The sequence below is a fragment of the Sminthopsis crassicaudata genome, chromosome 4 (assembly GCF_048593235.1).
Source record: "Sminthopsis crassicaudata isolate SCR6 chromosome 4, ASM4859323v1, whole genome shotgun sequence".
In the NCBI taxonomy this organism is placed as follows: domain Eukaryota; kingdom Metazoa; phylum Chordata; class Mammalia; order Dasyuromorphia; family Dasyuridae; genus Sminthopsis; species Sminthopsis crassicaudata.
In genome coordinates, this window is record NC_133620.1 from 407,888,496 (window position 1) to 407,906,212 (window position 17,717).

The 17,717-nt window shown below is 38.4% G+C and overlaps 1 protein-coding gene across 4 annotated transcripts in view; it reads right to left on the reverse strand.

Moving 5' to 3' along the window:
• Positions 1–17,717, reverse strand: part of BCAR3 (BCAR3 adaptor protein, NSP family member) — a 169,866-nt gene that overhangs the window by 31,764 nt on the left and 120,385 nt on the right. For 3 of the 4 annotated variants that reach the window (XM_074262716.1, XM_074262717.1, XM_074262719.1), the window contains one exon: positions 4,515–4,646. In XM_074262716.1, the coding sequence (XP_074118817.1) occupies positions 4,515–4,646 (132 nt within the window). Of the gene's footprint in view, positions 1–4,514; positions 4,647–7,796; positions 7,894–17,717 lie in introns of those variants that run through there. The other variant, XM_074262718.1, reaches the window with a different exon arrangement.

A 17,717-nucleotide genomic window follows, 5' to 3' on the forward strand; every position in this document is an offset into this window, starting at 1 on the left:
GTTTGATTGTATTTTTAACATGACTTTTTTTTTTTTTTTTTTGCTGAGATAATTGGGGTTAAGTGACTTGCCCAGGGTCACACAGCGAGGAAGTGTTAAGTGTCTGAGAGCAGATTTGAACTCAGGTCCTCCCGACTTCAGGGCTGGTGCTTTATCCCCTGCACCATCTAGCTGCCCCTTAACATGAATTTTTACTGGTGTCTTTTAGCAACACAATTCCCCTAGTATCCTTATACGTACAAATAATATCTTTTAAAGAAAAAGAAAAAATAGCATAACTGATAAATACATAAAATCTGAAAATATGTGCATTGCACACTTGTGGGCTTTCCACCTCTTCAAAGGACTGGGTAAGAGAGTCTTCTCGTATCTTTTCTTTTGAGCCATACTTGTTTTTTTATAATTTTCTTACATTCACTTTTGATTTGATTTACTTATTCTAATTACATTATTGTAGTCACTTTGTACATTGTAATCTTTGTGTACACTGTTTTCTTGACTCCTCTGTTTATTTCATTTTGCATCAGTTCATATAAATCTTTTCATGATTCTCTGTAATTTTCATTTCTCACAAGACAATAATATTCCATTACATTCACGTACCATAATTTGTATTACTGTTGTTGTTCAGTCATTTTTCAGTCATGTTTGACCCCATTTGGGGTTTTCTTGGCAAAAGTTCTGGAATGGTTTACCATTTATTTTTGCAGTTCAATTTACAGATGAGGAAACTGAAGCAGACAGAATTAAATAATTTGGCAGGGTCATACAACTAGGAAATGTCTGAGACTAGATTTGAACTCAGTTCTTTTTGATTCCATGTCTGGATCTCTATCCCCTGTACCACCTGCCTGCCCCTCACCATTTCCTAACAAGCTTATATATATATATTCTGAGTCAAAGGGTATGGACATTTTAATCATTTTATTTGCGTAATTCCAGGTTGCTTTCTAGAATGGTTGTGTTGAATCACAAATTCCACCAGCACTGCCCTGATGTCCTGTTTTCCCACAGCCTTTCCAACATTAACAATTCCCATCTCTTGTCATCTTTGCCACTCTGCAGTGTGGGGTTAAGCCTTGGGGTTGTTTTGATTTAATTTCTCTTATCGTTAGTGATTTAGAGAGTTTGATTTATTCCCACACTAAGCTTTGTGTATGTGACAGTACATGTGTGTGTATGTGTGTTCAACCCTCCCCGTCCATTTTAGACAAGGGTATGTTCATCTGAATGCCCATCAATTAGGGAATGGCTGAATTAAGTTATAGTATATGAAAATAATGGAATATTGTTTTATAAAAAATGATGAAGAGGTTGATTTTAGAAAAGCCTGGAAAGATTTACACAAATTGATGCTGAGTGAAGCAAGAAGACCTAGGAAAACACTGTCCACAGCAATAGGAAGATTGTGTGATGCAACTATGATAGACTTTCAGTGATTCAAGGCAATTCCAATAAACTTTAGCTGGAAAATGCCATCCTCATCCAGAGAGAATTATGGTGAACTATTTTCATCTTTTTTTTTCTTCTGTTTTTTATTTTCTCATGATTTTTCAATTTTGTTCTGATTTTTCTCTCATATGAAAATATGTAACAAAACAAAACAAAAAAACATATAATCTAAATAAAATGAAATAATTTTTTTTAAAGGAGGCAAAGTTTATATTCTTTTCTATAGGGTTTTTGAAGGTAATGTTCTTGGTTGTATACCTCTATCTTTTGCTTTCTGGATTTAACTTCCAAGGTCTTCTCTCATTTGTGCCATCCTGACTGGTTCCCTGGTAATTGTATTACTTCTAAGAAGGTATTATTTTTCCTCTGACTTGTGAGCTCTGGATTTTAGCAGTGACATTCTAAAGATTTTTCTTTTCTTTTTTTGTTTCTTTTGGAAGGTGACAGTTAGATCTTTTTATATTCCTCTGATTTCAATAAATAAGTTTTCACTTATGACTTCTTGAAATATAACGTCTAAGATTTTAAAATTTAAAACCATAGTTTTCAGAAATTCCAGCAATTCTTTAATTATCTTTCTGTGACTTTTTTTTTCCAGGTCTATTATTTCTGATATCTTAATTTCCTTCTATTTTCTCAATAATTTGATTTTGTTATCTTCTTCCAAGTTATTTAAACACAGTTGTATTTATGGAAAACCTAATTTTTTCCCTTTGAGTCCTTCTTTGCAACTGTTACAATTACTCTGTTCTTCTTATGATCTACAATAAGTTTATACACCAGTCAATGTCTATCTTTGGTTTATTTTCATCTCTAGGTTTAGTTCCTAAATTGGGGTTTTATGCTATGATAAGGTTTCTTGAGTGAGATGGTCCAGCCCTGAGTACCAATGCTGATTTCCACTCCACACTTCTGGATCTTTGAGGTTCACAGTGTCAGAATTTCAGATCCTTCAAGAGCATTCCAGTACGGAATTTTCTTATACTACAGATAAGGAAATTAAGAACCAAAGGAATTAAATGACTTGCCCAGAGCCACCAATAGTGTTAGTGGCAGATCTAGGACTAAAAAGAACCCAGATTCCCTGATACTTTGAATATATAATATGCTATCCTTAGCTCCCCCCCCCAAAAAAAAATTATCAAATAAGATCACTGAGGTCCTATACAGCCAATCTCCCCCCATTTTTATGCTTCAAATTTGCCAATTACATGGAAAGAAAATTTTCAATATTCATTTTTTAAAATTTTTTTGAGTTCTAAAGTCTTTCCCTTCCTCTCACTCCTCCCTTTTCCTTGAGAAGGAAACAGTTTTATATCAAAACTATACATCTAAAGTCATGCAAAACATATTTCCAAATTAGCCATGTAACAAAAGAAAATACAGATAATAAAAACCCCAAGAAAAGTAAAGAAAGTAAGTATATTTCAGTCTGTTCTCAGAGTTCAATTCTCTCTCTCTCTCTCTGGAAGTGATTAGCATTTTTCATCATGAGTCCTTTGAAATTGCTTTCGATCATTGTCGTGATCAGAGCAGCCAAGTCTTTCACAATTGATCATCCCTACCATACTATATATAAGCAACCTTTTACCAAGTCTTATTTCTGTATTCCTAACATTACTTGTTTATATCCCCCTTTCTCCATTTACACAGCCTGGTGCAAGCCTTCATCAATTTATACCTGGATAACTTTAATAACTCTTCTAGGAAGCATTTAATAAATCTATCTGGGTGGTCTCCCTGCTTTAATTCTATTCCATTCCTGGCTGTACTTACTCAGTTATCAAAGTGATCCCCCTACCACTCAGTAAACTCATGGTTCCCTATTACTTCCACAATCAAGTACAAAATGTTTTTTTTTTTTGGCTTTTGTAAAGCCCTTCACACTCTGGCCTCTTTCTAGCTTCCTATTTCACACTTTACTCCTTTATTCAAACTACAATCCAACTACACTGCCTTGTTCTTCCTCCAACAGGATAACCCATGCTCTAATTCTGTGTCTTGATACTGGCTATCTTTCATGTCAGTCAATCAATAAACATTTATCAAAGGCTTACTATGTGCCTGCTTTCAAGCTTCCAAAAGAATGCAAAAAAGGTAAGCTAAAAGGGAGGAGGTGGGGTGGGAGGATGAGGGGAATGCTAGGAAGATACTAGACAAGAGGCACGGGGGAAAAGTCAGAGAAGTCACAAATTAAGTGAAGAGGAGCTGTTCTGGGCTGAGCTCCCTTCTTAAATGAAATGCTCTTAATTTATTTTTCTTAGAAATTTTCTCTTTACCTCCATCTTCTGGACTCCAGGGCTTCCTTCAAGACTGAACTCTAAGCCCACTAATTGCAGGAGGCTTTCCCAGATCCTCCCCAATTCCCAGTATCTTGCATGTGTATAGTGTTCCTTCCCACTCATCCATCCACCATTATAATGTTAAATTGCTCAAGGGTCGGGACCCAGTGTCCTAAGGACAGTGCTTTGCCTATGCCAAGTCCTTAATAAATATTTCTAAATATCTATCTATGGGTAGCTATCTATATTTATAAACATATATTTGTATCTACCTTTATAAATATAAATATCTATTTATCTATATATCACTATACATCTGTCTATGTGTATATGCATAATACACAGGTATATATTTATGCATAAATACATATACACAAAATACACATATTTATGTATATGTACATATACAAATCCATCCATTCATGCATCCATATGAATGAAAATTAAAAGACTTCCTGTTTTTAATCACAATCAGGCTTTGTTTACTAAGCTCTCAGAATGAGCTAATACTAAAATGGACTTTGGATTTCTGACCCCACCACTTCCCTATGGTTCCTTTATAGAAAAGGGCGTGTGTTGAGTCAACAGAACATTGCACATGATGCACACTGCCCGGCTGGACTCTTTTGTTCCAATCACACGGGAGCTCCTACCGGGTCTCAGAATGCTGGAGCTTGAAGTAGTTCAACTGGCCGTGGCCTGGAAAAGTCTGCCTTCTCTATTTGATCTGAAGCACAGAAAGAGACAGAGAGACAAGAGGATTCTGGAAACGAGAACTACCTGTCGCGGAATGCGCCCATGATACCAGGCATGGCTGCGTAAATCCTCGCCGCTGAGCTGCAGCTCCTCCTCCAGTTCCTTCTTCAGCAGCTTCTCAGGGCTCCTGTCCATTATGTGTCTCTCCTTGGAGAACTGCAATAAAAGGCATCAGCTGTGACTTTGCTGGCACCTGGACCACTCATTCCACCTGGCAGAGTGTACAAGAGCTGGCCACCTGCTTTGCTAGCCAAGCCCTTGCCAAAACTCTAGTTCAGCGAGGCACCAAGATAAGAGTTGCCGAGCAAGATGACCTTTCATTCTGCCAACCGCTAATGTCATCAAAGTGTCATTTCTGCCTGAGGAACATGGCAGGAAGGCCTGATAAGGGCCTTGCTTTAGTCAGCCAGCTGAGGGGGCAGTTACCCTTACTTTCACCTGGATCCTGGCAAGAGGAGCATAGGTAGCCTTAAAGGATGGCCGCTGCAGGTGGGACCTGTAAGTTGGCTTCCTTTAAGGCTCAGGTTCCTCTTTGGTTTTCTCATTTTACCCCATGATGACACTGGAGGACCAAAAAGTATGCTAAATAAGAGTAATATAGATTCAAATCCTATCTCTAGGACTTAGTACCTTTCAGTGAGTCATTTAACCTACATCTATAAAATGAGGGCCTAAATGAGATCCATTCCAGCTCTTGATCAATAATCCTCATAAGGATGGAGAGAGATACATTTCTCTCACTAGATTTCAGCACTCCATCCTCCTTCTCCACTCCCACTTTGGGCTTCATTCGGCACGGGCAAAATATTCTGAATGTGAAAGGACAATGTTTCCAGGTGTAATACTGAATCCTCAGTCATTTGGAATTTTATATCCAAATATGTGTGGTGCAACAGATTTTCTAGACCTAAAGGAAGGAAGCTTACCAGTGGTTCACCAAAATCACAACTACTGTTACCAAAACAAATATTTACTAAGCTGGAAAGACAAGTAGAATTGCTCAAGCAGTGAGTGAATTAACCATCTACTATAAGCTAGGAACAGGGGGTCCCTTCACAAAATAAACCCCCTAAAGAACTCACTAGATGAGTGAGATAACTTACGTTACTCACTAGAAGTCAAAAGGACCTCAGACCTGAAGTACAATTCTCTCACTTTTCAAGGAAAGAAGATAAAATCCATTGAGAAGAAATCACTTTGACTATGGTTACAAATGTCTTCAGCACCTGAGTCAGAAATCAAATCAGTCCCTCTGATTCCAAATCTGGTTTCTTGCTATTTTGTATATGCAGGCAAGGCAAATTAACACCCATGTTCTTCACCACTCAAGAAAATGCTAGAATTTTACACCTGGAACCTTCACCTGGCCCTTGTAGACTTGCGGTCTATATCCTGAACCAATTCAAGAGGAAGCGTTTCAGTTAAAGGAAAAATCGATAGGAAAAAGTCATATGTTGGCTGCTCAGATTATTATGTTTCAGTTTAACATAGAGGCTCTGGAAAGCTGGCTATTCTGGAAGAAAAGAAGGAGAAGGAAAAGGGGAAGGGAGAAGAAGTCCAAGAACTTTTTCTTAACTTTAAAGTTTTTTGTTTTCAAAACATATACATAGATAATTTTCAACATTCACTCATGTAAAACATTGTGTTCCAAATTTTTTCTCCCTCCTTTTTCCACCTCCCTCCTCCTAGACAGCAAGTAATTCAATATATGTTAAACATGTGCAATTCTTCTATACATATTTCCACATTTATCATGCTGCACAAGAAAAATAAGACTAAAGAAAAAAAATGAGAAAGAAAACAAAATGCAAGAAAATAACAACAAAAAAATGAAAATACTATCTTGTGACCCAGTACTCTGGATGCAGATGGCTCTCTTCATCTCAAGTCTATTGGAACTGGCCTGAATTACCTCACTGTTGAAAAGAGCCACATCCATTAGAATTGATCATCACATAATCTTGTTGTTGCTATGTACAATGTTCTCTTGGTTCTACTCACTTAGCATCAGTTTGGGTAAATCGCTCAAGACTTTCAAGAACTGATGTTTAATAATTATATTTCAATATACATGGTTTCCTTTGTAATCTTATATATTTTATTTTAACTATTATAAAACACTGTTCTGAGAGGTGTTAATAGGTTTACTTTCAGCAAACTGCCAAAGGGAATGAAGACATAAAAACTTCTCCTTTAAGGTTATCTGGATAAGAGTGAGTCTCTTTACTAGGAATTTATTATATCAATGAAATCATAATTCCAGTCCAAAATAATAATAGTATAACCACTGACATTTTTTTCTAATCTTTTATTATTTATAAAATACTTATATTATCAGCCCCATTTTACAAGAGGAAATTGAGGCTTATGGTCATACAGATAACCAGAATTCAAACCCAAATCTCTTTGGTGTCTACAGAATGAGCAGTCCCTTCCAAAGTTTATCAGACCAGCAACTTCTCACAATCCAAATCCTCCTAAACAGTCTCCCAAAAAGTTATGAATTAATCATCACATAAAGTTCATTTTCTCTACTCCATGATATAACATTAGTAAAGCATTTGGGTGCCTGGCAAATATTGGTCTCTTCATAAATATTTGTTCCCTTTCTCTAGCTGCCCACCTCTGGGGGGGGGGGAAGAAATTAAGGAAAAAATCAGAGCATCTCTTTGAAAAGTTCAACCTTCTTCTGTTTTGAAGCTAGACAATTCTGATTAAAGACCTCAGAAGGAGAGGCCATACCTTGTTTTAATGTTCTTTTCCACAACATGGATCTCCCTCACAAACCAGAACATTCCCTTCCGCAATTCAGGCCCCCCACAATCTGGCTCCATCCAATCTTTCTAAGCATTTTAATATTATCCTCCATCATTTCCTGGTTCCCCCGCGAAAAAAGCAGGATACCTTCCATCTCCCACTTTTTTTTTTTTTTTTTTTTTTTTTTTTAATTCAAAGCCTGCCTGGAATACACTCCTTCCCTTCTCCCCTTCTCATCATTGCCTCCTGGGGATCTATCTATATTTATATATCTATTTTTCCTTCAAGGCACAGCTCAAAGATTCTCCTTCCTCTCTTCTCAAAACCTTTCCCAGTGTATCCCCAGTTGTTAGCATTTTCTCCTAACAGTATTAAGTGTAGTCGAGTCTTTTGTGTTCCTGTAGAACATAAGCTTCTGGAAGGGAGAGGCTATTTTCCCTAGCAGAGTTCCCTGCCCAAAAAAGACCTAAATGAACATTTATTGAACCGAATTGAATCACACTACATGTAAAATTCCAGCCCTTAGTGGTTCATTCAATAAAGACTTACCATGATTCTCTTGCATATTGCTATTCTTGGTATTTTCTTCCTCTATTTTTGAAGAGGTAATTTCCTTCTGACAACCTGCTCTGTTTGCGCCTCCTCATAGTAAAAATTGTAGCATTTTATGGGAAAGCTTCGGCAAAATTTACCCACTTGTATACACCCTTAATCAATGTCAGCCTACCAAATGAATCAAGGTTATTACTGACTGTTCCTGTCAGATTAGGAACAAGTAGTAAGATTTCTGACTTTCAGGGTTTTCTCAAACAAGGAGGATATGATATGTTTTCACAGCAGCTGCCGTGGAAGATACTGTTTTGTCTGCTTCCCTGATAAGTCAGAAATCTTGGTAATGGTGTGTTCTTTTGTGCTCCTATTGGTAACAGGAAGGTAATTGCTTCTCAGTTGTTGGGGTTTTTTTTTTTTTCCTTTAGGAAAATAGTATATACAACTCCCAGCTATCTGTAGATCTATCTGAGCTAGCTGCTTAGCTCCAGAGGAAAGAATTAAAATGGGCAAAAACTGCCATGTAGTCCCTGTTACTGGGGCACCCTGAGGCCAGTGGCTTGCTTATGTTCAGTAATTTGGAGCTGTATTAGGAGGAAAGCTAATAAGGTGTTAGTGTTAAGTCTAGCATTAATATTGTGAGCCCCCTGCAGCCAGGGGACCACTAGGTTGCCTGAAGAGTTAGTTTACCTGTCAGAAACAGACTAGGTCAACATTCAGTACTGGGATTGGGCCCAGGAATGGCTGCAGAACAAGGACTGGGTCTCTGTTTGTTAGTTTGGGCTGTTTTTTGTATTCCCAGTACTTAGTACAGTATGGGACCCAGAGTTCAGATGTTGAGATGGATGTCAAGATGGGTTTGAAAGCTTTGCTATCAGTCTCCACATCTGCAGGGAGCCTCCCTTCCCCCGCCCCTCATTTCTGCTTTATTTCCTCAGATCTCACAGATTTGTAGCTGACAACAGTGGAACCAAAAAAAGCAATTTTAAAAAATGGAGAACTTGACGGAAAAGCAAAAAGAACAGGAAACAGTAGGTGTCCCATGCCCTAGTGCCCTGCTTCTAACATTAGAGGCAGATTCATGGGGCTAGAACTTACACAAGGTTTGAAAGGCAACTGCAGCTGTACTTAGGGAGAGAAACTGAAATCCTACTTAAACTTGAATTGGATGGTAAGGAACAATTTGGTCCCAGTCTATTAATCCAGGAACCAAACATTTATTGTTGGCTACATGTTAGGCACTGGGGCTACAAAAGTAGCGGCATCTAAGAGCTGGGCTTGGAATGACAAAGATTGTTGAGAATTCTCCCTGCTACTCTGGAATTACTTTGTATATATTTCATATCTAATAACCAGACTCAGATCTGGCCTCAGACACTGGCTACCTGTATAATCTTGGGCAAGTCACTTCTTTTTGCCCCAGTTTTCCTATCTGTAAAATGGGGATAATAATAGCACCTACCTCCTAAGGATGTGGGGATCAAATGAGACAGTGTTTATAAAGTGCTTAGCATTTAGTAGGTGCTATATAAACATTAGCAGTGATGATGGTGATGATGATGATGATGCCATTTGAGGTTTTCTTTGCCAGGGGGTCATAGAAACATGGATTTAGGACCAGAAGGGACCTTCAAGATCAGTAGAACAGCTCCTTGACTTTGATTTCCTCCTCCGATAGCTCCAAATTCCTGAACCCAAGCAAGCCACTGTCTGCAGGACACCCCAGAAATAAGGATATAAATATAATATAATACTATAAATAAACTATTTATTATTATGTTACCATAACTGAGCCAAGCAGCTAGCTCATAGATCTAGAGATAGCTAGGAGTTGTACACACTATTTTCCTACAGAAAAAAAAAAAAAAATCAAAAAACAAAAACCCAAACTGGGGACGCCAGACATTCCTGTCATGTCTGACTCTTTATGACCCTGCACACTGGGGTGATGTGCTGTTCCCTTCTTCAGCTCATTTTACAGATGAGGAAGCTGAGGCTGTTAAACAAGGTCAGGTGTGACCTCAAGAACAGGCGTTTTCCTGACTCCAGCATTAGAACTCTATTCCTGTGTCTACTGCTGGCAGGACTGGCAGGTTTTGCTGACTCCCCTGCCCCGTACCCTTCATGAGGTCAGTGTCTTGCTCATCATAAGAACTGAATACATGGCTGTTGAAATTAGAATGAATTGCTTTACCTCTATCAAAAATTAGCCTAACTGGGTGAGCTTCTCTTGAGGAGGGCAGGAGAGGAAGAAAGAGAGGGGATCGGCTCTTTTCTGCCTCTTTTGTTATTGTTAATTTTATTATTTATTACTATAATTTTATTGTTATAATCTCATGCTCACCCTTTTCAGTTTATTAAGTGCTTAACTAGGTGGCCTTGTGCTGAGCAGTTAGAAATGGTCTCAAGACAAACTTCTCACAGCAACTAGGCTGGCTCCACATTGTAAATGGGATTTCAATAACACAGAGAACTCCCAGATGAGAATACTTCCCCTATCCCAATGCAGAGCCAGCTCTTTTTCTGCAACTTAAGAATTTTCTAGAGCATGGAGAAATTAAGTCATTTGCCCAGGGTCACTGAGCTGCTAATATCCTTTACTATTTTGTATTACTCTGATTTATTTTTTCAAACTCAGAATTTTCTCTGCATGAGAAAGGAATTGGAGCATTTGGAGTATAAAACTTTGAATAAGATGGATCTTGCCCTAGCACAGGAATTGCCTCCCAGCCTACAAACTTCCCCTGTCCCTGAGCTTTACCACCAACACGCAGCAGCTGTTCTGCACATCTCCCTCCGGAGGAAGTGAGCTACGGTTCTGCTGTTGTTCTTGTTGTTTTGTTTTGTTGTAAATCAAGAATGTTTGAGCCACGGCTTCAGACTCTAATAAATTTTATTCCAGGAGAATTATGTGAAAGATATCAATGAAAGATCTGAAGGAGATGTGAACAAATCAAGTCAACAAGCACTTATTAAGCCCTTCTCTGGGCCAGGGTTCTGCTCTTGTTAGAGTCAGGAAGTCTCATCTATCAAAGCTCAAATCCAGCCTCACTTACTAGCTATGTGACCCTAGGTAAGTCACTGTTTGCCTCAGTTTCCCCTTCTGTAAAATTAGCAAAGAGAAGGAAATGGCAAATTACTCTTCTTTGCCAAGAAAATCCCGAATGAGTCACAAAAGAGTTGTACACAACTAAAAAACAAAAACAAAAACAAACTATTTAACAACAACTAGACTAAATGCAGGAGATAAAATGAATGACAAAAATAGGCCTTGTCCAAATGGAGCTGAGTCTAAAGGGGAAGGCAATATGTAAACAACTATTTTCAAATAAGATATAGTCAAGATAAAAGGAGATAATTATCTAGATCAAATATCCTCCTAAGCTAGACACCTAAGAAATCTCTTCAGGAGGACCATCAGTCAATTAGCATTTATTAAGTACCTACTATGTAGCAGGCACTGTGGTAACCTTCAGGGGATACAGAAAGAGGCAAGACTGTTCCTGACCTCAAGGAGCTTACAATCTATTGATCTGCCATGGAAAGGTCACAAAACTGAGTGCTAAACTGGAAACCATTGGACGCAAGTCTAAATCTCGGCTCTGCCATTTACTAGTTTTTTCATCTTGGTCAATGGTCCTTTATTTCATAAGCTTATGAATGTAATGGAGTATCATTCATTGTGCTGGAAGAAATCATGAAGGGGACAGTTTCAGAGCAACCTGGGGAAGATCTATATGAACTGATGAAGAGTGAAGTGAGCAGAACCAGGAGAATAATTTATACTTTGTAGATAGCTTTGAAAGACTTAAAGAGTTCTGATCAATGTCCAGGGGACAAATGATAAACTTGCCTCCTGATTGAGAGCTGATGGACTCTTGATACAGAATGAAAGTTTTGGTATAGACCAATGTCAGAATTTGTTTTGCTTAATTTTGCATGTGTTACATAGTATTTTTTTTTTTGTTGTTTTCCATTGAGAAAAGAGGAGAGAAAATAAATGCTTGTTTTACTAAAGAAATAAAATAAAATGCTTAAATGTTTATAAAATGTTGTTGTTCAGTTGTTTGTGTCTGCTTCTTCAAGACTCCATTTGGAGCTTTCTTGGCAAAACTACTAGAGTAGTTTGCCATTTTCTTGTTCAGCTTATTTTTTTAGATGAGAAACTGAGGCAAACAGGGTGACTGTAGATCTGTTATCTAGAAGACGGACTAGTTAAGTCTGAAGAAATTCAGACAAATCTTTTACAATCAAGTTCTGTGAACTTTTTTAAAGATAGCAATTCTTCCAAGGTTCAGAAAGGGGTGCTAATTTGCATTGATGGCAAGAGGCCCTACTCTGGGAAAAATTACAGATCCTTGAAATGTTGAAGTGTTTAAGAGCTAATCTAGAACAGACCTCATTCTCACAAACCAGGATTAGCTCAGGAAGGGAAAAAGAATGGCCATTAAATTGGATTCAACTGGTCCAAAATGACAGACATGGAAAGGGAAAGGAAACACGCTTTAAAGTTTTCCACTCTTAAGACATTTACAAGGATTTCAGGGTAAGAGGAAGAAGGTTGGGGAGCCATTTCTACTGTACATTTTGCCAGAATGAGATACTAATCCCAAAGGAAGGAGTGTTGTTCTGAGTAAAGTCTTGCTGCTGCTGCAACATTCTTGGTTATGAAAACCCAAGAGGAATCCCTCCCCAGAATTCCTGGGCCCTATGTAAACTGGAAGGAACAAAAAATCAGAGATGAGAATGGTGTGTTAACAGGAATGGATTATGTCAGTAGATCAGTCTTTAGCTATGGGAGCTTTTCAGGCCCTGGAAGACTGATTATAATGAGGATTCAGTCCAAGTTGGGTGTTGGGGTTTGAAAGTGATTGAAAATAAGAAGCAGCTCTTTTAATAAGATTCCTTGACCATCAGAGGTGCTATTAGGTCTTCCCCTATTGCAATATAATTTTCGGATATTAGACATCCTCAACATCCATCCCCGAAAACCCTTTATCAGCCTGAAAAAGCACTTGAGTTCAAATCCTACCTCTGACACATACTGTTTGTATAAGCTTAGTTAAGTCACTTATGCTCTGAGTTTCCCTTCTCCCTGACCTTTCCTCCCCGGTGACCCAAAACTAACATGGCAACTGGATAGAAAAAGCCCTCAGTCATTCCACTTTCCTTCAACCCTGCATCCCGACCAAGTGGGAAAGGAGATACAAGATGGTTTCTCACATGACTTGGATAAGCTGGCTATCACCAACTGTAATCCTCCAAGTAAAATGGCATTCGGCCACTCTTCATCATGTATTCTAAAGGCCTTTCCAGGATCTACACTGTCATCATGTCCTCCATCCAAACTGCCAGTGCATCCTAATCCCCCCTGGACCCTCCAACCTACCACCATCTTTTCCTTCACCCCGCTCAGATCTCCCCCTAACTAGAAGATGATCTCCTTGAGGGCAGAGACTGTCTCACTTTGTAGTCCCAGCACGTCTTGAAGCGTTTAATCACATAGTAAGCACTTAATAAGGGCTTTTTCATTCATTCATCCATAAATGAGGGGATTACACTATGACTTTCATCATCTTCTCATCTATCCCCATGAGATCTATTTCTTCTATGAGTTAGGGTTGGTCTCATCTTACTCCATCTTCCAAAAAACCCTTAAAGTCAGTTTTGCATCTTGAAATACAGCAAGCTTAGTCTTGACAAAGCCTGAACAGCCTAAATACTGATGATTATTAGAAAGCACATTTGGGGTGGGGTGGGGGTACGTGGAACAATGCCAAGGGAGTGTGAATTCCCCTGCCAAGACAATCAACGTGCTGGGAACAGAGTAAATGCTGACATTTCAACAGCTCGAGGAGAGAGAGAAAATCCATTTCCAGCCAAAAAAAAATCAACTCCAGTATCTCATCTGTAAAGAGGCCATGCATAGAAATGAAATTAAAGTGTGGGTTTAAAATTAGGCAGTGCAGTCAGGATTTTTTTTTTTTTTTAAATCACAGGGGATTACTGTTAATAAATCAACCCCACGATTAGACTTTCTGGGCACACAGGCAACGTGGAGGCAGTGAGTTGATCTGTCAGAAACCAACCGTGTCCCAAATGGAGGGTTGAAATGATTTACATATGAAAGACAGTCTAGAGGATTAAAGCAAGATGCCATCAGCATGATAACATATATTTGTTTTATTCTTCCTCCCATGTGCAAGAAATGTCTCAGAGCTGTAGAGTAAAAAAGCTGCAGAAGCCAAAAAAAAAATGATAAAAATGCATTCAGGGATCTGGCCTAGATAAAAGAAATACTAAAAGTAGAGTGGGAATTACTCAGTGCTAGATGCTGGGAATCATAATAGAGGTAAAAACATGTCTCTTTCTTTAAGGAGTTTGTAGTTCAGTTTGAGCTCAGCAAATAAGAGATGAAATGATAAATAATATAAATTTGCTTATGATAGGTATTAAGTAAATAACATAGACAAATCAAAAAACCCACAAATCCAATATTGTGGACCAGGCTACATAGGCAAGGTGTCCTCAAAGAAGCCAGTTGATTTCACAAGATAATAGGACTCCAGATTTAGCGACCTTAAAGATTATCTATTCCACAGTCTTTGCTAGTCCCAATTGGTAAATGAGTTGCTAGCTGTGCGAAAGAAACAGTCCCCAGATGGATCCCTAGAATGAAAAGGTAGCTCTCTAGTATGGTTCCTCCTCTGGGGCCACTCCCCAAGCTAGGTACTCACAAGATGAAATCACTGGAGAGTTTCTCTCATTTTTTTCCCATTTAATTCCTCCCCATCCCTAACAAGACAACAATGTGAGTTTAGAACATCCTGAATTCCCAATAGAGGATCCACCAATGACCAGACGTGGTGGCAAAGTTCATTGGAGCTATCAGTATGATGGCCAGAGAAAGGGAGAGGTGATTGAGCAGTAACTTTGAGGTGGATGTGACCCAGAATCAACCTTGTAAGAATTGCAGTCTGGAGAAATTGCATGGGTGCAAATAGATTTATGCAGCAAGGATGCTACAACACCCTTGTTGCTATTTCTCCCTGCAGTGCTTTAAAGGTAAGCCTGAGGGGTTGGATTTCTAATCCTGTTTATGAGCCTCCACTGGTCTGTTTCCCATTATAAATTAGCTGGCCAGATTTAATTAGCTTAAAAACACATACTGACATGGTATTTAAGAATGGATGGTACCAAACATTTCCCCCAAAGCTAGGAGAGCAGTGGCCCACACAAATTGCCCTGGAGAGAGTGAACCCAAACCTAGAATATGAAAGAAGTACTGAAATATAAGCATAGAGAAGACATGTAGTCAAAGGGTAAAATCACAATTCCTCCCTCTTTTTATTCTTTCCTTCCTTGGTGGAATCCTCATAGAGTTTGCTACAGAACCTGGTATCAATGATGGGTGGGTATTGTAGCATTCTTACCATATAAGTCTAACTATTTGCACCTATGCAATTTCTCCAGAATGCAATGAGGCAATGAATATAGACACCTTTTTTTTTTTTTTTTAAAGGAGTTTGACAATGAAAGGGAGAAGAAATGCAGAACCACAGCTTTAGGCACACCCATCTTTGTGCAAGAGGTAATCCAGGGCTGTTTTCTTTCCAGGAAAAATATATGTATGTGAATGTATAGGGGAAAAATGTATGTATATATTAATAGATATACACCTTTAGGATTATTGTTAAAGTGTCTATTTTCAAATCATATTCTCAATGGGTAAAGGAAGGAGTGAAAAGAGGAAGAAAATTTAGAACTAAAAATAATTATTTTTGTCAATCTTTTCAAAAAGATTGTATTTTCATTATGAGGAAGTCATTTTTGGCAGAATTATATGTTCACTACTGAGTTAGTAAAGTTAATAGTTCCTCTTATAGTTCATGTACTTGAAAGCTCAATTTATATTAGATTTGTATTATTGTTATCAATTTCATAATTTCCCCTATAGTTTTAAGTTCCAAATCCTAATTAGTCCCTATTAAGTCTGTCAAGCAAAATTCATTATTTATTTTGTTTGTTTCAGGTTTGTAAACTTAAAGATTCCAGGAATCTTGGTCCTTAAGATCTCAGCAGACTCAACAATAAAAAGTTGAAGTGGGGAAAGGTTTCCCATCTTCTGGCTAACACATTTTTACAGATGAAGAAACTGAAGCCCCAAATTTAAGCTAAATCCCTCAAATCATTCACATATTCAATGTCCTGGCTGATAAAAGGCATTCAGTGGAACTTTAGAATGACTAAGAGGCATCCAATGAGCCGTGAAAGGAAAGACAATTCAAAATTTCCCATCCTAAGATATTTACTAGGATTTCTTTAATTGTCCTGGTAGCCAGAATGAGAAACTAAGACCAGAGGAGAAACCATAAGTCTTGGGCAACTAAAGCATTCTGGGTTAGCTTCTTGATGAAGTTCCCAAGAGCAATCCCTCACCAGAGTCCTCAAGCCCTCAATAAACTAGAAGGAACAAGGAGGCTAACTAAGGCTATTACTGTTATACAGGCAGAGCCCAGCGTTCTTTCCAGGCCATCAGGCAGCTCATCTCCTTGCCCAGAACTAGGAACGTTGTGTCTGGAGTCATGAAGAGGTCACTTTGTTTCTTCTGATTCAGAATTCCCAGAAGCAGCCCTGCCATCTTTATGTATATAATTGGAAACTTTTATTTCTTCGTATCTCCTGTTTCATCACAAGGTGTTATCTTGAATCCACATATTTAAATAGCGAAAACCATTTTTAATTAGATATACACTCCTAGCATACTCAATATGAGCTAAAGATGATTTGTGTCCTAGAACTAGGATTTCACCTGGGGCCATGATTACTTACTACCTATTACACACATCCCTAACTGTCAAATGTATTTGTTAATGTCCCTACTTCAAAGAATAAGGGAGGGAGAAGGAAGAGAAGTATACACTCTTACCCCAATTTAGGAGAGCATTATAGATAGAGTCAGCAATCTAAAACTGGAAGAGACCACTCTAGACCAAGGCTTCTTAACCATTTTTGTGGCAGGGACCCCTTTGGTGGACAAGGGAAGCCTATCTATCTCTTCTCAGAAGAAATGTTTTAAAGACATAAAATAAATTACATAAGATTCCAGAAGAAAACGCTTAAGCTGAAATAGATAATGAGTTTTTTAAAAGTTGGTAAGACTCCAAGCTACACATCTCTTATTTTCAGATGAGGAAACTGAGGACCAAGGAGGTTAAGTTACTTGTCCAAGGTCGAACAGAAAATATTCGAAAGAGATTGGATTTGAAATCCAAGGTATTAAGAGACTCTTTGACTCCAAAGTCAATCCATTCCTCCTTGTGAAGCTTAAATGAGATAATGTGTATAGGGAATCCCACAAGTCTTACTGCAGTTTTAAGCTTTAAGCCAATTAAGCTATTAAAGTTTAAGTGTACCAAGACTTGTGAGATCTCCTGTATAGACCATAATGTCTACTATGTTATTATTAATGAACCTGGGCATGTGAGATAAGTCCTGAGGTACAAGTGGCTAGTGAAATAGGTGAAATCTAAAGCAGGTGCCCTGCCTTTCCTTAGGGGATGTCAGGAGACAGGAAACAAGTGATGTACTGATGAGAGAAGTCCCAGCTAGGGCATCTGTGGTGCTGGATCCAGATCTTCTTCTCCCTGTATTGTGACTGGTGAAATGTGGGGAGAGGGCATCTTTACAGAGATCTGTAGGAGAGTGGGGTTGGTCCAGGGCTCACATCAGTACACATTCAAACTGGAGGTGAAAGAAATGAAGACAGTTATGGTGAAATCCAGCCCTGAACTGCCTGGATGAATTGGACTTCCTGGAATGGCTCCTAATTTCCTTCAATTAAAAAAAGGAACCACTGAACCTGGATATTAGGCATATGACAGTGGGGAGGAATGAGACTGAAAACAGAGAGAATGAAGA